Source organism: Protopterus annectens, chromosome 1.part1, assembly GCF_019279795.1.
Source record: "Protopterus annectens isolate FY-2018-M chromosome 1.part1, PAN1.0, whole genome shotgun sequence".
NCBI classification, from domain to species: domain Eukaryota; kingdom Metazoa; phylum Chordata; order Ceratodontiformes; family Protopteridae; genus Protopterus; species Protopterus annectens.
Window position 1 is genome coordinate 1,741,610,109 of NC_056726.1, and position 24,156 is coordinate 1,741,634,264.

Here is a 24,156-nt window from a genome sequence, read left to right on the forward strand (position 1 = left end):
TCACTGTTTTTGCGATTTGCTATATATGTGTAGACGTTTCCGTATTCGCGTAAGTGAGGTTTCGCGATTTTAATATGGACCTGCCTGATTCAGGCGGACAGTCAGGAATTGCTACTTCAGCACCTGGCGTTTGTAAAAAGACTCCTAACTTCTCTGGGGTATACCATCAACGAAAAGAAATCACATCTTCTACACAGCCAAAAGATTGTATTCCTGGGAGCAAGCTTGAAAACAACTTCCCAGATGGCATTCCTCACTCCAGAAAAGCAGGTTTATTTGACAACTTATTTCAAACTACTGGCCACCCAAACCCAGCTATCTGCAAGAAAAATACTGCAAGCCCTAGAGTTCATGGCCTCATGTATTTTACTGATTCCTTATGCGAGACTGCATATAGGGAAACTCCAATGGTACTTAAGTCTCTGGTGTCAACATTCCTAGGACCTGCAAGCAGTGATTCCTGTCATTCCTTGCCTAAGGACAGAGTTTCTTTGGTGGGCAGAGGCTTACAACCACAACAAGGGACTCCCTTTCTCACAGCCCCCGCCGTCCATCCTCTTGACAACAGATGCATCAGACTATGCATGGGGGGACTCGCATGGCAGGCAAATGCATTCAAGGCAAATGGAGCCCAGGACAAATTCACCTGCATATCAATCAAAAAGAAATGTTAGCTGTACAGAATGCACTGACAGACTTCAAATACCTTATCCTGCCAGGACAACTCCTGATAAAGACAGACAACACCACAGTTATGTGGTACATAAGCAGGGGAACTCACTCCTACCCACTCTGCAGGTTAGCCATGACACTGTAGAACACAGCCTTAAGCAACCAAGTGCACCTGCAAGCTCTATTCCTGCCAGGAACACACAATTCACTGCCAGACGACTTAAGCAGAAATCTAATGGACCCACACGAGTGGAAACAGGAAACAAACTCATTCAGACTTTTAATACACAGGTGGGGGGCACCAGAGGTGGATCTCTTTGCGTCCCCCCAAAACCATCAACTAAACAAATTTTGAACCAGAATTCCCCACAGCTAAGCTTGGAAAGTGGATGCCCTATCCTTCACATGGGAAAACCTCTCAATCTATGCCTTTCCCCCTCTGCCCCTCCTTTCAAAGGTGCTCAAGATCAAACAGGACAGGCCAAAGACCATCCTTATTGCACCAGACTGACGACGCCAGCACTGGTACCCACTCCTACACAGTCTTGACAGCAGTGCCACCTGGGCACCTACAGCAGACCCCCCTCTCTGCTGTCCCAGCAGGAGGGACAGATTTTGCATCCTCAGCTGCAAATCCTGAACCTGGCAGCCTGGCTTATTCCCTGAATACATCACCAGCAGCCATCTGCAAACAGGTACTGGATGTTATCCTTGAGGCCAGGAGGCCCAGTACTAGGAAATCCTATTCAGAAAAGTGGAATAGATACTGTTCTTGGAGCCAGTCACAAGGGAAGGACACAGCCATGTCCTCCTTGCTGCTCCACAAGGGCCTCTTTCTCATCAGTTAAGATTCTTGCCTCTGCCATCTCAGCTCATTACAATACTGAGCCACCCCTCTTCTCTCACCCTCTGATCAAACAGTTTCTGAGAGGAGCTAACAATTTAAGACCCCCAAGGAGAGCTCCCACTCCTGCCTGAGACCTTAACTTTGTACTAGAGAAGCTTACGCTTCCCCCTTTTGTGCCCGCTGCTACAGCAGAGTTAAAATTCCTGTCTTGGAAAACAGCCTTATTGTTAGCCATCACTTCAGCAAGAAGAGTATCTGAGTTTACAGGCCCTTATGGCTGTGGAACCCTTCATTATCTTCCATGTGGACAGGGTTTCCCTCAGGAGTAACCCATCTTTTATGCCCAAGGTGGTATCCATTGTGGCTTTAAACCAATCCATCCCTTGGCTAACCTTTCTTCCTAATCCTCAGAATAAAAGGAAAAGGATCTTGCACTCCTTGGACGTGTGCATACAGCTCAGGTTCTACCTTGACAGTTCTAAACCTTTTAGAAAATCTGACCAGCTGCTGGTCAGCTTTGCTACTGGGGCTGAGGGCAAGGCCATTTCGAAACAAACCATTTCCAAATGGATAGCACACTGCATCAATATCTGCTGCAAACACCATGGAAAACCTATCCCACAGGGGATCAGGCCTCATTCCACTATGGTTACCTCAACCTCTACAGCTATTCTCAGGGGAGTCCCTACCAGGGGCATCCTGGAAGCTGCAACCCGGAGTTCTGTACACACCTTCACCAAGCATTACCACTTGCCTCTTTTCCAAATCCAGAGCTGGATTTGCCACAGCAGTCTTACAAGGCTTGCTAGCCATCCATACTACTGCTTGACTGCTTCCACCCTTCCTCAGCTTTGGGAATCAACCCAAATGTGATGACTGCAACAGTGAAACACGAAGAACATAGTACAGTTGTGTACACTTACCGTAAATGTAGATGTTCGTGTATTCACTGTTGCAGTCCTGGATGTCCTTCATGGATGCATCTGCAGTCCTTACAAATGGGTTGTCCTGTCGTCAGGCAGCCCTTCGGTCGGCCGGATTCCAAAGTCTGGGTCTGGCTTCGGCTGGTGTCGCACTTCACCCGACGTCATAGCTGCAGTTTTTCGGGTATAAAGGCATCAGCCGACGCCATTTTCCCCAGTCTTTCTTGCCGCGTGGCGCCCGAAGCAGAAGCTGTTCGCAAGTGCCGGTCGGTCAGATCCAGAGATTACTACTACCGAATATTACTTCGAAGACTTCTTAAAGCTAAGTACCCGTTGGGGACTCTTTCTTGCCTCAGCCGATGTCAGAGAAAGTGAATAACTGTTTATCGTGTGGGAAACAAATACCTCATAAAGATTTCCACTCTACTGCATACATCGTTTAGGCCCAGACCACGACGTAGCCGCTTGTCTAGCCTGTGCTTCTTTTAACCGACGGACGCTTAGGCGTCCGTCGGAGTTTGCTGCACAGATTTTGGCTCTGATTTTGCCTATATTATGCCGTCGGATCCTCCGACTCACGAAATTACCAAAAGCGCAAAGGAAAGGACCGACACTCGCGTCCGGTTTCGCCGAAACCGCCATTAAGCAAACCGCGAGTGTCTCGGTTTCGGCCGAAACCGAGCAAGCGGTTCTTTCTTCAGCCGAAACCATGCCTTCTACCGAGGCCTCCTCTAACCTGGTAGAATCGGCTTCTGAAATCCAACCTTCTGTTGCGGTTTCTCAGGAATTATCTGACACTATTCCCCTGGATATTTCAACCCCTGCACGTGGAGCTGCTAGGCCTCCTGCAGCCATGTCTATTAAGGCCTTTGCCAGGGCTAAAGCAGCCAAAGCTTCAAAAACGTTGCCTGCCAAACCCCCCTCTCACAGGACCAGCACCAGCTCCCATATGCTTTCTTTGGCTGAGGATCTCATTTCTTTAATTCGTGGATCCCAGCCTCATGCAGATAGGGCCTCTCTCCCTCCTCCAGAAAAGAGGCCTAGAGCAGAGTCCCCTGAGCCAGTATCCACAGATGATTCCTCTGATGACTCAGAACATACAGACCCTCCTGAGGCTCCTTATTCTCCTTACGAAGACTCTGATGCTGAAGAGTCCATCCCTTCAGCCTCTCCACCTGAGGAATTTTCCTTTGGGGAAACCTTGCATGCTATGAGGGAACAATTTCAGTGGCAGGGCCAAGATTTCTCAGACTCCAGAAAAAGGCTTAGAACCTTGCTACATTTGCCACAACATAGGCCGTTAGCTATACCTCCAGTTCTTTCTGTTGTAGATGATGCATTTAATGATGCTTGCACTGCTCCTGATTCTTTACCTCCGGCTCCTGCTAAGCCCAATAGGTTCTACAGGGTCCCGGACACACATCACCATTTAAACAAGGCTCCTTTTGCAGATCCAGAGACTATCTCCCAGGGCCCTAAAGCTGTAGCAGCTACTTCTACTAAAAACCCCCTCCCCTCTGAAAGGGAATCCAGGTCCTTAGAGAGATGGGGTAAAAAAGTTTACACCTCTGCTACTTTGTCAGCTAGGGCTTTGAACTGCCAATTTCATATGATTCAATATCAAGAGTTTATGCTTGACCAGTTAACTAAAAAGCTGTCCTCTGAAGAATCTTTAGATAAAAAGTATGTTCAAGAAATGGTACATAACATACAGCAGGTTAGTAACCATTCTTTAAAATGTGGCTATGATGCACTGGAGGCTTCCTTTAGATCAGCCATGACTGGCACAGTTATCAGGAGACATGCATGGTTGAAAGAACAGGCATTGCCAGACCATGTCAAATCAAAGCTTTTGGATGCACCCCATGGACAAGGTCAATTTATTTGGTTCTCCTGCACAGCAGGTACTAAAAAAGATGGAAGAGAAGGCAAAATCTGTACAAACAGTGAAAGATTTCTTACAGGTTCAACCTCCAAGGTTTAGCAGGAACTGGCCCTCCAAGAATTGGTCCTTTCCAGACTCCTCTAAGACACAGAGGCAGGAATAGGCGTTCTAGAGGCAGAAACCAATCCAGGGGTGCCTACAGGGGATGCCAGTGGCAAGGTAACAACCAGCAAGGCACGGATGCAGCCACCACCACTACAACAACTCAATCACAGTGACTTGGCGGTGGCACCGCCTACCAGGAAACAACTAGAAGCACCCTTAGATGGAAAGCTAATCTTATTTTCAAAGAACTGGCATTGCATCACAAGGGAAAAATGGATTTTGCAAACTATAGATCAAGGTTACAGGTTCCATTTCCATACTCTACCAGGAAAGAGAGGAATGCCAAACCTACCACCTACTCAAAGGGCAGAAGCTCTAAAGCAAATATCTCAACTATTAAGAATGAGAGCTGTGGAAAAGGTACCATCTATGGAGCAAGGAAAAGGATTTTACTCCAGACTCTTCCTGGTACCAAGAAAAGAAAACAAATGGAGGCCTATTCTAGACCTGTCCACTTTAAACACATTCCTCATTGTTCCAAAATTCAAAATGCTGACCCTACAGCAGCTTCTTCCCATGCTGGGCAAGGAGTCTTGGCTGGTAACTCTAGATCTCAAGGAGGCATACCTGCACGTCCCCATACGACCAATTTGCAGAAGATACCTCAGATTTCTTGCAGGATCAGAGCATTATCAATTCTCAGCATTGCCCTTTGGCTTATCTACTGCGCCTAGAGTGTTCACGAAATGCCTGGCATCAGTAATTGCTCATTGCAGACTTCAGGGGATCCAAATTTATCCCTACCTGGACGACTGCCTGATACAAGCGGACAACAAAAGCAAGCTAACAAAAGACTTACAAAAAGTCATTTACCTGCTGCAAGCCCTGGGATATACAGTCAATATAAAAAAGTCAAGGCTGATTCCATCCCAAAGAATAATCTTTCTGGGTGCAGTGCTGGACACATCAAAACAAATGGCATTCCTAACTGCAGAAAAGAAAGAGCAACTACCTCTCTACTTCTTGGCATTAACAAAGCAGAACCATCTAACTGCAAGAAAAGTACTACAAAACCCTAGGCTTCATGGCATCCTGCATAATTCTGGTCCCTCATGCCAGACTGCATATGAGAAAGCTACAGTGGTACCTAAAGAATTTGTGGTCCCAACACAAGCACAGCCTAGAAACCAAAATTCCAATAATCCCATGCCTGAAGCAAGAGTTCCTATGGTGGGCTCAGGCCTGTCAATCAAATACAGGATTGCCCTTCTGCAACAGTCAACCAAGCCAAACCATCACGACAGATGCCTCAGACTTCGGTTGGGGGGCACACATGCTGGACAAGTGCATACAAGGCCTATGGACTCAAGACCAGCTGCACCTGCACATAAATATAAAGGAAATGCTGGCAGTAAAATTGGCAATCCAGTCATTCAGACCTTTTCTCCAAGAAGGACAGTTGATGATAAGGACAGACAACACCACAGTTATGTGGTACATCAACAAACAGGGAGGCGCACATTCATATCCTCTATGCCGGCTGGCACTGGACCTATGGGATGTGGCTCTGAGCTACAACATTCAGTTACAAGCAATTTTTGTACCAGGCAAGGAAAACATTCTAGCAGACATATTAAGCAGAACTATCACAGATGCCCACGAATGGATGCTGCATCCGGACATCTTCAAAGCCATCACAAGACAGTGGGGATTACCACAAATAGACTTGTTTGCATCCCCACTCAATCACCAGTTGAAGAAATTCTGCACAAGGACGTACCACCCACTTGCTTGGAAGGTGGACTCCCTATCTTTCAGCTGGAAAAACCTGACAGCATACGCATTCCCACCACTTCCTTTGATGCACAAGGTACTTCTGAAGATCAAAGAGGAACGTCCGAGGATCATTCTGATAGCTCCAGACTGGCCAAGACAACATTGGTACCCATTGCTGAGGAGCATGTCTCGGGAACAAATATGGGCACTACCCCTGATCCCATTACTGTTAACACAGAACAACTACAACATCCTGCATCCAAACCTGAAAACTCTGCAGCTAACTGCTTGGAACATTACATAAGAGCAATTAACCCAAATTTATCCCAAAGGGTTAAAGACATAATCCTGGAGGCTCGTAGACCTTCAACACGAAAGAATTATGCAGCAAAATGGAAAAGATATCTCATTTGGAGTACTGCAAAGGGGAAAGATTTGACACTGGTGAACATAGCCAACATCCTGGAGTACTTGTCAGAGCTCTTCCATACAGGCCTGTCCTATTCTTCCATCAAAATACATGCATCAGCTATTTCAGCAGAATACAGCTTGGATCCTCTTGTCTTCTCTCATCCTCTGCTCAGACAGTTTCTGAGAGGAATTAAAAATGTAAAACTTCCCAGGAAACCTCCATTGCCAGCATGGGACTTGAACTTTGTGTTAGAAAAATTGACACTTCCCCCTTTCGAACCAGCAGCAACAGCAGAATTACAATACTTATCCTGGAAGACTGCTTTCCTGCTGGCAATAACTTCAGCAAGAAGGGTCTCTGAACTACGGACATTAATGGCAGTGCTACCCTTCCTGATCTTCCATCAAGATAGTGTGTCCATGAGAACAAATCCTACATTTATGCCTACGGTGGTATCCAGAGTCTCTTTAAATCAGGCTATCCACCTACCTACATTCTTCCCCAACCAACAGAACAGGGGAGAAAGACTCTTGCATACCTTGGACGTACATAGACAATTACGCTACTACCTGGACAGGACCAAGTCCAATAGAAAAACTGACCAGCTTCTGGTAGCATATGCAACAGGAAAGGAAGGAAAACCAATTTCAAAACAGACAATATCCAAATGGATAGGAAATTGTATTAGATTTTGTTACTCCTACCATGGAAAGAAAACTTCAGAGAACATCAGGCCTCACTCCACAAGGGCTACAGCCACTACCACAGCTTTCTTACGAGGTTTGGCTACCAAGGACATTATAGAGGCTGCTACTTGGACCTCCGTGCATACATTTGCCAAGCATTACAATTTACCTTTATACTCTAGATCCCGAGCAGGTTTTGCCACTGCTGTCTTGCAAGGGATCCTAACTACACCATAATCTCTACTCTTTTCCTCCTCCCCTAGTTTAGCTATGGTATTCTACCCATTTGTAAGGACTGCAGATGCATCCTTGAAGGACATAGTACAGTTTTGTACCTACCATAAATGAGGATGTCCGATAGGAATGCATCTGCAGTCAGGATTACCCACCCACCTTCCCCTCTGAGGTACTCCTAGGGTATTTGCCATCCTTCAGCTAGCTTGGGGGGGATCTATTATGGTGTATATGTTTGTATATATGTACATACATGCTTATTTTATGTGTTTGCTCTCTACTATTTGGAAACTTTGGCATTTATCCAAATTTAGCCATCCAAGAGGGCACCTGGCATCTGGGGCAAGAAACACTGAGGAAAATGGCGTCGGCTGATGCCTTTATACCCGAAAAACTGCAGCTATGACGTCGGGTGAAGTGCGACACCAGCCGAAGCCAGACCCAGACCTTGGAATCCGGCCGACCGAAGGGCTGCCTGACGACAGGACAACCCATTTGTAAGGACTGCAGATGCATTCCTATCGGACATCTACATTTATGGTAGGTACAAAACTGTACTTTACCCTCCCTCCAGTCCCCTGTCTTTCTATACTTTCTACCTAGCCTCATTTTTGACCATATCTTATGGAAGTGGTATTTACTTTTTACTGGAGGTGTTCCACACTGTTTGTTTGCTTCCTATTTTGGGGGCTCCTGACATCTTTGGCAAAAAAAACTGATGTAATGGCATCGGCTGCATGTTTTATACCCCTGATGACCTGACATCGTGGATGAAGCAGCAGCATCTGATGCAGAAATCCCAAGACTCTGGTATTCAGGCCGACTGAGGGCTACCTGCAGGCAGATAACAAGTATGATGACTGCAACAGTGAATACACTCTAACATCTGCATTTATGGTAAGTGTACACAACTGTACTTTACTTTACAAGTCATGCCGACACAACTGTAACTGCAAACATTGTGCATCACTTATGTCCAGTCATTGTCAATCATTTCATAGTTCATTCACTTCCTGCCTTTTTAAACCTTGTTCCTTCTCTGCATGTATTGATACCACACTTCCCATTTTTTTCCTATGTAATTGGCTCCTACTCTTTTCTAAAGGTATACACTACAAATACTTTTACTAACTTAATATAGTTGCAATTTACACCATCTGTCTTCGTATCCAGTCTTTCTTGCTTTCTTTATTTCTGTGGCTGAGTAAACAGAATTGATTAAACAGTATTCTTACTTCTGAGAATATACAAACAGAACTGCTAAACATTTAACACACTGAGTTTATTTACTTGTATACCTTTATAACATGCATTTGTCTTGTATATCTACTTCAGTTTTTATTATGTAAAAACTTTCTTGACTGTCAAAGTTAAACTGATGATCTGATGTTAATCTTCTCTCCATTCATCACTGATGGGTTCGGTTCCGAGCCCACGGAACTGAGTCTGCCTAATACCAAGCTCGCGCCAGCCAAAAAAACGCTCAAGCTAAGCTTTTACCTATAGTGTCCTCCTCCCAGTTACCTCAGATCTTTTAATTGTGCATCAAAAGGGGTGGTTTATCTCGGTGTTTGCATGGAGTGTCACAGTTTTTATGTTGGCAAGACCGAGCAGCCACTAAGAAAAAGGATATATGAGCATTTATACAAAATTAGTAAGAAGAAAGATACTAATGCTTTTTTCAAGCATTCAATGCAATGTATCAACATGCATTTAAAATTCCTTGTCCTAGACCAGATCACCCAGGATCCCAGAGGAGGGGACTGGGAGACCCGTCTAGAGCACAAAGAACTTTTGTGGCAATTGAAATTAAATGCAGCAAGACCCCCAGGTCTAAATGACAGCATCAGTATAGCAAGTGCACTAAAGCTTAACAGGGAGAAATTATGAGTAAACAAAAAACTGTTTTGAAAATGCCAGGCAATTAACAGGCAGTTAGTTAATGATGAATTTTTTTTTTATGTTAACTTTCAACCAGAAGTACATGTTTTTACTATAAGGATTTGTTTAGAATATTGTAAGTGCATATTTGTATATATATTATTTAATATTTGTTCTTAGTATTTGCATTTTTTAAAAAATTATTCAACACACTGCATGAATTAGTGGTTTGCATTAACTACTTTTATGTATTTATTTTTATAAGATTTTTTGACACACAAGGTATCTAGATAATTTTTAAAACAACGTGTTGTTGCAGTATTATTGACTTGCAGGGAGTACAAATATTTTAACCTCTTAAAAAATACTTTAAAAATACCTTAAAAAATTTTCAAACTTTTAACTAATCATAATTAATACCAGGAGTGGTCGATTAAGTGATCACCTGATGGTATGTATAATGATATAAAATGGCTTTACTTTGGATTGCGCAGTATCTTGATAAAGCCTGGTAGGAACCAGGCGAAAGCGCTTGATTAATTTTCCTGTTCTTATTCATTAAAGTTATTTAACTTCAATTTATTTCTGGTTGTATCACATCTGTGATTCTTGGACTGAGTGTTTCTACCCGTGGAGCTGCTTTTTACTTGGTTTTTGTACTCGTTTTTAAGTTAGTCAGATCTTGTTTGCCGTGTAGCCATAAAGCCGCTTTCAAGCCAAGCTCTCAGCTAAGTGGAAAACTTTTGATATTTTTTTCTGGAGATTGTCTATCTCTTATTCCTTGCTGGTATGTTTTGATATTTCTTTAACTTTGAAGCTATCTGTAGACCTTTTTATCCTTCTGTTTCTTACCCTTTTGGTAATTTTTAAGTACCATTGGTAGTATGGCTTTCTCCTCTACCCTTGTGGCATTTTTTAAATACCATTGTTGGTATTTCTTCCTCCTTTTTCACCTATCTTTGATATATTTTTAGATATAGTGGAACTCTTTGCCTTAGTTCCTATCTGACTTGTGTGTATTTTGTTCATGTCGTCTGATTAAAAAGGGCATGTTGGGGTTTAAGCATTGTACTTCATGTAAGGGTAAACTGCCTAGTAGTGATTCCCATGATGACTGTGAGGTTTACCAGTTGTGATGCTATGGTGGTGGCAGCAGACATGAAAATCATCTCGCCGAAGAGAGTCATACTGTTCATCCACCTAGTAGTCTCCCAGGCTGTGGACAGATTAGGGAAGCAAATTTTTGCTTCAGTGACTTTTGCTGTACGGTCTCTGAATTACTTGGCACATTTTACGAGGCTCCAAAGAGACTTGGTTTCTGAACTCTCTGGAACATTCGCAGGACAGGTGACTGACGAGGTAAGAGACAAAGTTGCCTCGCAGCTTGCAACCCTGGAATCGATCTCCAATTTGTCCATGAGGTTGCTCTCGCATACAACCGAAGGGGCGGCTAAAGCAGTGAGACACAATGCCTGAATGTGCCTCTTATTTCACTGACCCTTTCAAGTCTTCCTTCCTGAGCGCTCCAAGTGAAGCATCTTCCCTTTTTGGCCTCAAGGTGAAAGACACCCTGGTCAGGTGTGAACAGGATGGTAAGACCCTGTCTGCCATAAGTCTGTTTTTACAATCCTCAACGTTCCTTTTCCAGTAACCAGAGGAGTGGAAAAATGTGGCAAAAAAAAAAAATCTCTGGGCCCTTTCTGGGCCACACGTAGCGTTGATACCCCCAGGGGCAAAGGGGGTAACAATTCTGGAAGATGCCCCTACCGAGGCAGAGGGGTCCCATGTAATCAGGGACCCAGGGATTCTTTTTCTGGGCAGCCTTACCAGCGCTCCTGATGAGCGGCCTGACTGCTTTCCTCTGGAAGCAGTCTGGGTATGTTTCTCTCTGCACCACTCTGCCTGGCATTCAATAACTTACGACCGTTCGGTGCAGAAGATCATAACCAGAGGCTACACCATTCCCCTCATTACTTACCCAAAACTTCTAACAAATCTTCCCGACGTTCCACCCAGTCAAAGGGAAGAAGCAGCTGCAGAATTAAGCTGTTTCAAAAGACAGTAATCCAAGTAGTCACACCAGACCAATGTGGATCCAGATTCTACTCAAGATTCTTTTTGGTGCTAAAAAAGATGGGACTGGAGACCAATTCTGGATCTCAGCAATTTGAACAAGTCCGTTGCCGAAATGAAATTCCGGATGCTCACGGTTCAGTCCATTCTCCCTTTTCTAAGGGAAGGCGATTGGATGTGCTCAATAGATCTCTGGGACGTGTATTACCACATCAAAATGGACAAACGCTCCAGGAGTCTATTTCGCTTCCGGCTAGGAGCCAGTCACTACCAATTTCGTGCCCTACCGTTTTGACTCTCTACAGCCCCCAGAGTTTTCACAAAGTGCATGGCAGTGGTCACAACTCACTTGATGCTACAAGAATTCCGAGTGTTTCCGTATTTGGACGATTGGCCCATCCCCACCAAGCATCTTTTGGTAACAGCTTTTGGGAATAGCGATAAACTGGGAGAAATCCAACCTTGCTCCTACTCAGCACATAGTTCATTGGAGCCGTCTTAGACACCCGTTCTTGTCTGGTGTCTCTTCAGCTCACAGACGTCAGAGATTTGAGGCTCCAGCTCTGGTGATATTCCGTCAAAACAAAGCCTCAGTAAGGGAGGTTCTTCAGGTTTTAGGATCCATGGCAGCTTCCATACCAATAGTGCCTCTTGCAAAACTGCATATGCAAATACTTCAATGGTTTCTGCTATCTCGGTGGTTTCTGAATTACCACCCTCTGTTTTCAAATTTAGGTAACTAATTGTTGCAAGCAGGACCTTCTTTGCTGGGTGAGGCCAGACACGGAGCTTTGGAGCCACCCATTCCATCTCCTCCAACCCAAGGCCATTGTGACCAGGAATGCTTCCCTGATAGGGTGGGGAGGCTATTTCCAGGGAAAGACAGTCCAAGGCACATGGTCCACTTTGGAGGCCAGCCTGCATATCAACATTCTAGAACTGAGAGCGGTGCTGTTAGCGGTGCAAGCATTCCAGTCCGTTCTTCCTTCTAGAATGATCGCAGTTTAATCAGACAACATGTCTGTAATCTGGTATATCAACAAGTAAGGAGGGACCAAGTCCTATCCCCTGTGTCGAGAGGCCATAAGAATTTGGCAGTGCGTGATAGCTTCCAACCATTTTCTGATAGCAGTGCATATCCCTGGGAATTCCAACGTGATTGCAGACAAGTTGAGCAGATGTATTCTTCTGCCTTACGAGTGGTCCCTCAATCCCGGGTTAGCAGCAATAATTTTCAGCTGTTGGGGCCAGGCTTGCTGCGACCTATTCGCCTCCCCTTCAAACAACAAATGCAGCGGCTGTTTTGCCTTATTTCCCCCACAGGGGGAGTCCCCAAGGGATGCTGTGATTCACGATTGGCCCACGGGACTGCTATATGCCTATCCCCCCATCCCTCTGATTCCCCAGTTCATAAAGAAAGCTATTTGGTTGAAATGCAAGTGATCCTCGTAGCCCCCTTTTGGCCTCGGCAAGTTTGGTTCCCTTTTCTTCGGCCTAATCTATTATGTCGACCATGGATTCTGGACCCTTTTTCCAGACCTGATTTCTCACCCCCCAAGGGTTTAGTCACCTGAACTATCCAGTCTCACGCTGACAGCTTGGTTTCTCCACTTCTGTTAATCGCCAGGCAGGATAACCTTCCCTCATCTGTAGGTAACATTTTCTTGGCCTCACCCAAGTCATCCACCAGAAGACTATATCTAGACAAGTTAAAGAGGTTCTCTGATCTAAGAAAAGATGTCTAGACCTGTACTCTGCTCCAGTTACAGCAGTCTTACAATGTCTGTCAAAATTCTTCGAAGATGGAGCTGCAGCTTCTACTATACGAGTACATTTAGTGGCTATTTCTAATTTTAATGATGGTTTGGATAATTCTCCAGTCATCTCTCTTCTGTTATGCAAAATGTTTCTTAAAGGGATCTCTCACATTAGGCCTCCAATCAGACAACCTGTAGAGCCATGAGAACTTCACGTTAGTTTTTTATTCCTTATCTCAACCTCCTTTTGAACCTGCAGTAAAGTGTGACCTCAAATTTTTATCTTGGAAGTCCCTTTTCCTGGTAGCCATCATGTCAGCCAGACAAATTTCAGAGCTTCAGGCATCATGCATTAAAAGGCCATATCTAATCTTCCACAAGGATAGAGTATCACTCCAGACAAACCCATCGTTTCTCCCCAAAGTTACTTCAGATTTTTCCATCAATCAGACCATTGATTTGCCAGTATTTTTTTCCAAATTTTACTAATAAAGGGGAATACTGTCTACATTCTTTGGCTGTACACAGACAACTGAGGGTTTATTTAGACAGAACCAAAGCAATATGCAAAACTGACCAACTTTTCATTTCCTTCTTTGGACCTATAATGGGAAATTCGGTCTCCAAGGTCACTTTATCTAAATGGCTAAGTGACTGCATACGCTACATGTATTCAATTGTGAAAAAAGCTGTACTAAGAATGTTAAAGCCCACTCTACCAGGCCTATGGCAACTTCTGTAGCCTTCCATTCGAGAGCCTCTATGGATGATTTGTGCAGCAGCTACATGGGCTAACCCCCACACTTTTATTAATCATTACAAATTGAATGTAGTCTCCAGAGGAAGAGCTGCCTTCTGCTCAGTGGCGCTCAGGAATGTTCTTCCATAAGGGGCCGCCCAAGGAACACAAGGTAGCTGAGGATTCTGTCCCATCAGTTATGAATGGAAAGATTATTAACAACATCAGATAAAGAAGCTGTCTTACTATAATGTTCTATCTGTGTTGTTGATCATCTTTCATTCATCACTTCCCACCCTCCTTCCCCCTCAAAGGCTCCTGGAGGATACTTTGGGTCCATGTGATGAGTTAGGGCATTTGCACAGAAATGGCCTCTGCTTTATTAATACTGGGCAGACTCGATCTGAGGTAACAGGGATAATGGGCACTATGGGTAAAAGCTTAGCTCAAAAGTTTTTTTTGGTTGGCGTGATCTTGGTATTAGACCGACTCTGTTCCGAGGGCTCTGAACCGAACCCATCAGTGATGAATGAAAGAACTACAGATGGAACATTATGGTAAGACAACTTCTTTTTATGTAAAAATTTCTGTGATTCTATGGAGCTTTTCTCCCCGGGCCTCCACTGAAAATAGGTCGTTGGGCCCAGTGGACTTTCCCAGTCAACAAATGTCAATAAATAAAGTAATAAAATGTATCTGTTATTGTCTGTTACTTCTAGTAAAGTTGGTTTAGACTTTGATTTCCAATTTTTAGAATTGCTTTTTGGCAGCTGTCATAATTAGTCAGCAAAGCCTTACTATATCTAGGCAGTTCTGATTCTCTCATAGCTCAAAAAACATTTCCTTAGTTACTGGCTGAGAAAGGGGTTGGTTTCTGGTAAACACAAAAAATACTCCATTTGGGATTATGGTGATCTCCACCTTTGGACTTGCCTGCTTCTGCTAGGTGGTCTCATCCTGCTGAACTTAGCAGAAGTTTGAGATTCAACTACCTTGCAGTTGAAAGACACTGCTAACTTCAGTTTTATAATCTTTGTCCTAGTTTTGTTTTCCTAGGAGTTTTCACTTTCATGTAGGTAGATGTATAGGACAAGGGGCTGATTGGAATCTCCTAGTCCTAGACATCAAGGGGCTGAATAGCACCTCCTTGTCTCATTTTGTGAGTTTTCAACAAGTATTGCCTTTGATGTTTATGCATCTGAAACCAGAAGCTAATAAATGCAAGAATTTTGCACTGCAAGACAGTCGCCAGAAGATAATCCAAGGGATTTTCAGAAAGCTTATTTGATACAGTAAGTTTAGTCATTTTTCTTTACTACTTTAAATTGAAGTTTGTATTTTTGTTTTAATTTGTTTAGGCCACCTGGATACCCTAACATGAACCAGGCAGGAATGCTGGGTGCTGGCCCCCCTTTTGGTCAGGGAATGAACAACATTTCTGGTATGATAAACCCACAAGGACCCCCTTATTCAATGTCTGGAGGGATGGTCAACAGCACAGCAGGTATGCAGCAGTCCTCTGTTACTTTAAATGTCTGATATTTTGCATTATTGGGAAATATTTTTTGCCTGTTTTAGTATGTTTTTAAGCTAATGATGACTGGAATATGAAGGGTAGACTTCCGGCGGCACTTTAATGTAAACCATTCTCTACTACTTGTTGCATACAACATAAAATGCAAAAAATATTGATAATGATAAATGCTACTTCAGGATCTTCGCATCAAACTGTAAACTACCGACACTGAAAACTAAAGTATTAACTGTCTGCTGGCAAAACCTGCCCCTCCCCCCAACCACTCTACAAAACCTTTGGTTATTTTTGAGAGAGAGGAGAGAGAGAAACGTTAAAAGGCCAAGCATTTGGAAACTGTATAGTTAAATTTGCTAATCCCAAAAGCAATAAAAGTAGCTCTTGACTTTGCATGTTTTACTTGCCTTTTATTGAATTGTGATTACTGGCTTGACAGATGGGCTGTGCTTTTTTTCTCAAGGGATGACTTCAAGTCCAGAGATGATGGGATTGGGGGATGTTAAAATGACACCATCTCAGAAGATGAATAACAAAGCAGATGGAACATCAAAACCTGAATCCAAATCAAAGGTAATCAGTGTATTTTTTATCATTTTTCTTTATTAGAGCTGATACCTCTTCTGTTTGAGTGAATCATATGTTCACATTGCATCAACTTTTTTTTTCCTCTGCTCATAGCCAACTCCTCAAACCCTGTAATGTTTTACCTGCAAAACTTAACATACTGCGCAAGTGTCAGGATCAGTTCTTGAATTAGTTTTTTTTTGATGCTCTATTGCGTGTCCAAACCAATACATCTGTATGTAACTTGAAAAACACTAGAACTGATATTGTATATATTGTATTGATTTTTTTCTCTTGCTTTCTTGTATGTAACAGTAAATCTTTATGTATTTTTGTCATGTTTTGTACTGTACTATTTTTTATCTTTGGAGCTTTTTTCCCGGGCCTCCGCTAAAAATGGGCTAATAGCCCAGTCGGACTATCCTGGTAAACAGATGTTGAGCAAAAATAAAATGGTCATTAAGCTGTAAATCCTGGCATTTCTTTTTTCAGGTGTACCATTGAAAAATAGGCTTTAAAGTTCTCGTTTGGAATTAAGATTGTAAACGTAGCAGTATCACTTCCGTGTTTTATTTATGCTTATTTATTTAATTTAGACTGCATGTTTATTTCAGCTAACAACTTACAGTGAGCCTGTTAAACCTCTGTTCTACTCTCTATTACTTAGTAAGCATTTTATCTTTAAGGATGGTCACTGAATGGATTACATTTGGATTTCTCGGGCCCTGTCCAGACACTGGAGCCACTAGGTTGATGTCTTTGGCACCCACTGGTGATAGCAGTTGTCTACTAAAAGCTTGAGTTCTCCTACCCATAAGCTCCTGCCTGTTTGGTATCCTCCAGATCTCCTTGCCACCATCAAGACGACAATGTCTCTGAAGAGCTTGAGGTTTTGAGAGAGTTTTCTATTTTGTGGCAGGTAATTAATTAATTGTGGTCTTTGTTTTTGCTGTTTTAGGTGAGTTTTCAGGTCGTATAGCTGCTTTAGTGCTTTACTTTTATTTTCTATTTCAAAAACTGTACCTTGCTATATTGCCTCTTTTCCCCCCTCCCTACCCAGTCAAAACAGTTAGGCTGTTGAACCTTATTTTCCTTTCTTTCTCTACCATCTACCGTTTGGGGACTCTCTAGCCTTTCACTTTAGTGGTAGTGCTTACGATGGACAAGGAACTGAAACAAGGGTTCTATAAATGTGGCCATTGTAGACATAAAATCCCACCACATGATCCGCATGACTTGTATACTGGGGAGCTGCCTGTCATTCTGTAGTCTTCTCTATATGCAAAACTTTTAGTGCCACAGTGTTGGCTGACAGTAGAAGCGAACTTGTAGTTAAAGGCGTCCTTATGCAATCCAGTCTGCTTCATCCTTGGAGCAGGGACAAGAGGTGACAAAAGTAAAAAGGAGACATGAAGGTCAGGACCAGGCCATTTTGGGGATACTGACCATCCCTGCAAGTCCCCATAGCTGCTTCTCCAAGTCAGGCGGTTTCTGCAGTGGTTAATTAAGTCATTACACATACGAATCATGAAACTTCTAGTTCTGTACTGAGGGACAAGTTAGGTGGCTCTTCATTAGTTATCAAGGTTACTTTGCTGTAGGCCCCTTTCCACTTCTTCCATTCATTGCTGCAGGTCCCTCAAGAGTTTTGCTTGGCTCCATTGGGAGCAGATGAAGTCGCCCTTGGTCAGCTCTGCTATGATGTCGTGTTAGTACCAACAGTGGCCAGGAAGCTCAAGCCAACTCCATTACTGCAGTTCCTCTAGTGGTCCAGGTTTGGGTGTGTTTGCAGTCTGGCATACAAGAGTTCACATGTGGACTGACTCTGGTTCTTCGGCACAGGTAACCTCAATGCCCATTTTGACACTGGGTGTCGCTAGTTTCAGACCACTCTACTCTGGCACTGACTGGATTAACATACATGGTTATGATGCCTACCTTTAGGGCTTGAGGTTATTTGTGTTAGATTTCCGGGGTAGAGCATTTATCTCCACGGACCATTTTCAGACTCTGCCCGAGAGTAGTGTCTGGCCAAGTGACTTGCTCAGAGGCACACCGGTAGTGGAAGCTGAGGGAATCCAACCTTACACCACTGGACACCCGAAAGAGGTCATTAAACATGTGCTAAACATTCAGTGAGACTGCACAAACTGTTCCATTTTTGGCTTCAGTGCTCGGAATGTAAGTTTAGTCAAGTCAGCACTGGTACTTCACCCTGTCATTGCAGATTTACACAGCAGTAGCACCAGTTACTCTTGGCTGCAGGTATTTTCATGGACTTAATGGCACAGAGTTGATCTAGTCAGGGCTCCTTCACCGCTGTCATGCCAGCGGTAGCTGCACCACCCCATGGCAACTCAGAGGTTGTGATCTTACACAAACCAACGTCTAGCCTCCCCCAGGACCGGGAAAATCATGAGCCTTATCTGATGAGACTCTTCAGAGAGTTCAGATATGGACTCCACCCAGAGCCCCCTCACCCAAGGAAGAGAACATGCAAGAGGACACATCTAGATGTCCCATTCAGTCATATGCTCTGGATTTGGTGAAGTTTCACCAAAATCCCCCCTGAGGAAGCATCTTTTAGTGAGATATTAAAGGTGATGACACATGGGAGGATTATGGCCAGTCGACCCCACCTTCCCAGAGGAACAGGTCATACAGGAGGCCTGTGATTTTTTTCTCTCACCTGGCAGCATGGGTTGTGCTTCCTGCCAACAAACTTGTGTATACAGTGTGTAAGAAGGTATGGAGCAAACCAGATGTGGCCATGGTGATGACTAGGAAGCCAGATGGGATTCTCAGAACTCCCAAAGACAAGGCGGCACTGCAGAAAAGAGCCATGTTTATACTGTATAGTAGTGGCCACAACCACTACAAAAAAGGTGCCCGAGCATGCTCAAACCATTCGTCTTCCTAATAAGGATTCACAGATGATGAATAGTTTAGATAAGCAAGTCTATACATCCAGCACTTTTACAGTTGGAGCTCTGAGCTTCCTGGCACATATCCATTTTTAGATAGTTATTGCCAAAAAGATAACTGAAAATCAAGTGGTCTTCACTATGTATTGGGGATGCTGGTGGTCTCCATGAGCTTTGCATACTCTGACCCATGTGCCTTATCCACCAGTTGACAGATGGTGTTGCAAGAGCAGTGGGCACAGGTTTAATCATGAGACCACCAGCTTGACTGAGACTCAAGACTTCATGTATTACTTTAAGGTGGCATTTGCCAATGCACCCTTTGATGCTAATACCTTGTTTGGGCATCAGGTTAAAGAAAGGTTGTCTGCTTGTGAGTAAGAGGCCAAAATGCTTGTTTCCATTAGGATAAAGTTATTGCCTCCACAAAGGATCTTCAGTGTAATCAGTAAGAGAAAGAATGTTTGGTTTTGCAGATTTCTGCAGCACCAGAATAGAGAACAGGACAAAGGTTCCCAAGGTAAATGGGACTTTTAAGTCAAGCTGCTCCCTAGGGGCAGAGGTGCTCCCAACAGTGATGGGAAGTTAAGATTCCTGTTGGGGATTTCACCACTATGATTTCTGAAGGTTTGTCCAACTGTTGCACTCTGGAATCGGTCGGGTGACACCTCTCTTTACATATCCAAGTGTGGTTGGCCATCACCTGGAATTCACAACTGAGAAGAATTCTGTGCAGAGGCTGTGACCCTGTCTTAGTGACTGAGTCTTCTGCCTGACTTTACGTCCAGCAGTGCCACTCTGTCAAAGGAAAGCAAGCTTCAGAGAAGTTCAGAACCTTCTCCACAAGAGAACAATCCAAGAGGTCTCGCCAGACCAGACAGGATCTGGTTATCCCAGATTCTTTTTGTGCCTGAGAGATGAAGGACCTCCGATTGATACTCTGCCTCAGTCAACTTCCTGTGGTTTGTAAAGTAGCTGTCACCCTTGGGTGAAAATTTGCAGTCAGTATTGCCATGCCTTTGGGCAGAAGATTGGATGTGCTCTCTGGATCTTCAAGACTTCTGTATTCACATAAAGATGGACCAAGGGGTCTATATTATTAGCACGAAAGCTAATAGTGAATACAAGTAAAGTGACACATTTAGAATGCACGTGCATAATAGCGAAATACCAGTATATCGAAATTCAAAAGATCGAAAATTTGTTTGGCCAACACCGCATTCCTGGTGTATTCCCCACCTTACCTTGGGCTGCAAAATCTGTGCAGCCTTCAACCCTCATGCCCTGTGGGATTGCAGGACCAAGCTGATCCTGGCTGGTGGTGTTCCAGCAGAACCAGCAACTTCTTCCTCCTCTTCAGCCACGGCTGTGACTGTACCAGCTTCTGGCCCTCCTCCCCTGTCCGGGGCTCTCACTCCCTGTTCAAAACAGGACGATAAGCCGGGAAGGAGAAGCATAGAGAGAGAGAGAAAAAGTGAGAGATGAGAAGGGTCGCAAGAGACATGCGGACTCTGATCCATTGCCCCCCCCCTTGCTAAAGTGGTCTCCACACCTGAAAAAGTTACTATGCCGTCTTCCCCTCGGCTCAGTTTTCCAAGATTCTCCCCGGAGGAGGCTCTGCCTGCTTCGAGGTCATCCTCGCATTGGCCCTTCCGGCCGGTGTCTGTTGCGTCCTCCAGATCCATGAAGAGTCTCTTTGAAGCTGACATGGACCGGATGATAAGGTTCTTGCAGACTCATTTGCAGATGGGAGTGTTGCTGGCTCCCCCTACCACCGGAGCAGGGAGTTCGGCTCCGATGTTCGCCCCGATAGCTCCTTCTCTGATCCATCCCCGGGTTTCGGAGTCCCTGGATCTGAGTTGTCCCAGAGTCAGGTGGTCGGCGCTGATGTTTCTTCCAACCTAGACGCTGGCCATGCCCTCGAGTCTGTTGGATCGTATATTGGATCCGAGCTCTCGGAGCCGAGATCTGGGCGTCAGATCCGAGGTGATGTGTCGTCGGCCCCATTGTGGCCAGGGCATACCATCCCTCTGGGTCCGACTGTTCCAGGCTTGGCTCCAGTCCCCTCGTCTGATCCAGGGGGCACGGCTACTTGTCCTACCATTTTCAGGGAAGCCGGTTCCCCTTCTGCCTTCCTTGTGGAGAGGGTACTCTCAGGAGGATCGAGACCCCTCACTCTTTCCTTGGAGTCTGCCTCTGCTCCCTCGCAGTTGAATATGTCTTCTATTATCCAGTCCTCCCAGGGACAGCCTATGTCTGATACGCCCCAGATGGTTCCCCTCGAGGAATACGAAACTGTTTGTGATCCCTCCCCGGAGAGCCCTCCCCCGAGGAGGTCCCTTGCAAATGCCAGTGCAAGAGGAGGCACATGGACTCCCCCGAGTCCGTCACTGAGGATACCGACTTGGAGGAAGGGGAAGGCTCCCCCAGATCACCCCCGAATACGTCTCCTCCAGAGACCTAATGGAAATCCTTCGCCAGAGGGGAGGCTGGTCCACCCAAAAGCCTTCCTCGGATGTGTCTATATTTCTGGAGACGTTCACAGGCCCATCTACCTCTTGGATGTCCCCCCGGCTGATCCTCTGGTGGACCTCATTACCACCAGAGCATGGAAGGAACCGGACACTGTATAGCCAATACCAAAAAGGCCAGATGAAGTGTTGAGCCCTCCTACTGACAAGCCCACATGGAGTAAGGGTTTCCCAGCTGATGCTATGGTGGTGACAGCGGCCACCAAAAAGGAACTGGACCAGGAAAGTTCCTCTGTCCGTCCTCTGGACAAGGAGTCTAGGGCGATTGATCATCTTGGAAAGTGGGCATTTGCTTCAGCTACCTTTGCCACAAGGGGCGTTGAATTATATGACCCATGTGATTAGACTTCAATGCGACCTTGTGAAAGAGTACGCAGAGTCTCACCCGGAGTCCATTTTGGCTGGGGATAAATGGTCATTCTCTGCTCATATGGCCATTGTTAAGTCGGTTACAAATACATCCATGCGTTTACACTCACGCCACCGTGGGAGCAGCTAGGGTGGCCGGGTCTGATATTGCCATGAGGCGTCATGCCTGGCTCTGGCTTTCCGATTTATTTGGAGCCTTTCAAGGCGTCCTTCACGAATGCCCCATTTGATGGTTCGACCCTGTTCAGGAAGACCATCCAAGACAGAGTGAGAAGGACTGGAAGATGCTGTCGGCCGTTGGGATCCGCTTCTCCAACCCTCAAAGGTCCTTCTCCAGGAACCAGCGAGGGCAGAAGTTGTGGTTCCAGAAGTCTCAGCATTCCCAGAACGCTCCGGACTCCTTTTCCCCTAGAGGCAGAGAGGGACAAGGTGGACGCCGGCCCAGAGGCAGAGAGGTACCAAAGAACTTCAGGTCATGGGAACCTTTCTCGTATCGACCTGCACAGCAGCTCTGAGGGGTTGCCTGACTGCTCCCCTCTGGAGGCAGTTGGGGGGGGGGGTGGCATTTTTCGAGGCACCTAGCTCAATGCGAGTCCATAACATCAGATTACTGGGTGCTTCGAATAATATCCAGAGGTTATTCCATTCCCTTCATAAACAGTTCCCTATCCACAAGGCACCTCCCAGACGGTCCCACCTGTTCAAAGGGAGGCGGCAGTTTTGGAAATAGAAAAGCTGCTAGGCAAAAGAGCAATCCAGCCATTGCCCCCAGACCAGTCCGGATCAGGCATCTATTCCAGGTTCTTTTTGGTGCCAAAAAAGACGGGGGACTTGAGGCCGATTCTCGACCTATCCATGATGAACCTGTCTGTTGCCAAGGAGAAGTTCCGGATGGTCACATTACAATCCATCCTGCCGTTCTTGCAGAAGGAAGACTGGATGTGCTCTGTAGACCTCAAGGATGCGTACTACCATATCCTGATGGACAGGAGATCCAGGAGGTTCCTCTGCTTTCGGCTAGAAGACAGTCACTACCAGTCAGGGTGCTACCCTTCTGTCTCACCACAGCCCCCAGTGTGTTTACCAAGGTCATGGCAGTTGTATCGGCCTACCTGAGGCTTCAGGGCATTCAGGTCTTCCCGTACCTGGACGATTGGCTCCTCACCCGCCCCTACCAGGCATCAACTTGTGCTAGCCAGAAATACCTTTCTTCAGTTGTCGAACCTGATGGGTATTACAGTAAACCTCACAAAGTCCTTTCTTCAGCCTGTTCAGATTCTGGACTTCATAGGGGCAAGAATAAATTTTCTTCAGGCCAGGATATGTTTGACCCCAGACAGACTTCGGAACCTGACCCTTTGTCTTGGTGCTTTTTCAGATGACTCCACCCCTGGCAGAGTTAGTCCTGAGAGCCGTAGGGTCCATGGCAGCAGCTATAAATCTGGTTCCTTGTGCTCGTCTGCATATGAGTGTTAAAGTGGATGTTACAAGTTAAGTGATCTCTGTTGTACCAGCCCCTAGACTTCCCAATTCCCCTAAGCAAAGTGTGCAAAGCTTCTCTCGTGGTGGCTTCAGTCCCAGGATCTGCGAGAAGGACACCCCTTTGTTACACCTCCACCCCAAGCCACAGTGACCACGGACGCCTCCCGTCTAGGGTGGGGGGGCATTGCTCGGGCAGGACTGTCCAAGGCACGTGGACCCCAAACGAGACCGTTCTGCATAGCAATGTTCTAGAGATGAGAGCAGTCCTTTTAGCATTGCAGGCCCTTCATGCGTCTCTCCCTCTGGGAACTATTGCGATTCAGACAGACTGTCAGTGGTCTGGTATATCAACAAACTGGGGAACCAGGTCCTACCCACTTTGTCGAGAGGCCATGAGTGTGTGGGAATGGGTGATCTCCACCAACCGTTTTCTGATGGCAACACATCCCAGGTCAGTCCAACATTTTGGCAGACAAACTGAGCAGGACTATCCTTTTGCCTTACGAGTGGTCTCTGAACCCTTTTGTAGAGGAACAGATCTTCCTCAAGTGGGGTCAGCCTTGCGATCTCTTCACATCACCATCCAACGCTAAGTGCAGCGAGTTTTTCGTTCTGATTCCCCCAAAGGGGGAACCCCCAGAGACACTCTTGTCCATGCTTGGCCACCTGGTCTTTTTTATGCATACCCCCCGCTTCCTCTCATGACAGAATTCTTACAGGAAAGCTCAGCGGTTGGGGGGAGCAGGATTATCCTCGTAGCCC

General features: G+C 45.4%; 1 protein-coding gene across 2 annotated transcripts in view; it reads left to right on the top strand.

Annotated features, from left to right (window-relative positions):
- Window positions 1-24,156, top strand: part of ARID1A (AT-rich interaction domain 1A) — a 3,912,194-nt gene that overhangs the window by 2,087,833 nt on the left and 1,800,205 nt on the right. For both annotated transcript variants that reach the window (XM_044084256.1, XM_044084266.1), the window contains exons 9-10: window positions 15,349-15,494; window positions 15,985-16,094. In XM_044084256.1, the coding sequence (XP_043940191.1) occupies window positions 15,349-15,494; window positions 15,985-16,094 (256 nt within the window). The remainder of the gene's footprint in view (window positions 1-15,348; window positions 15,495-15,984; window positions 16,095-24,156) is intronic.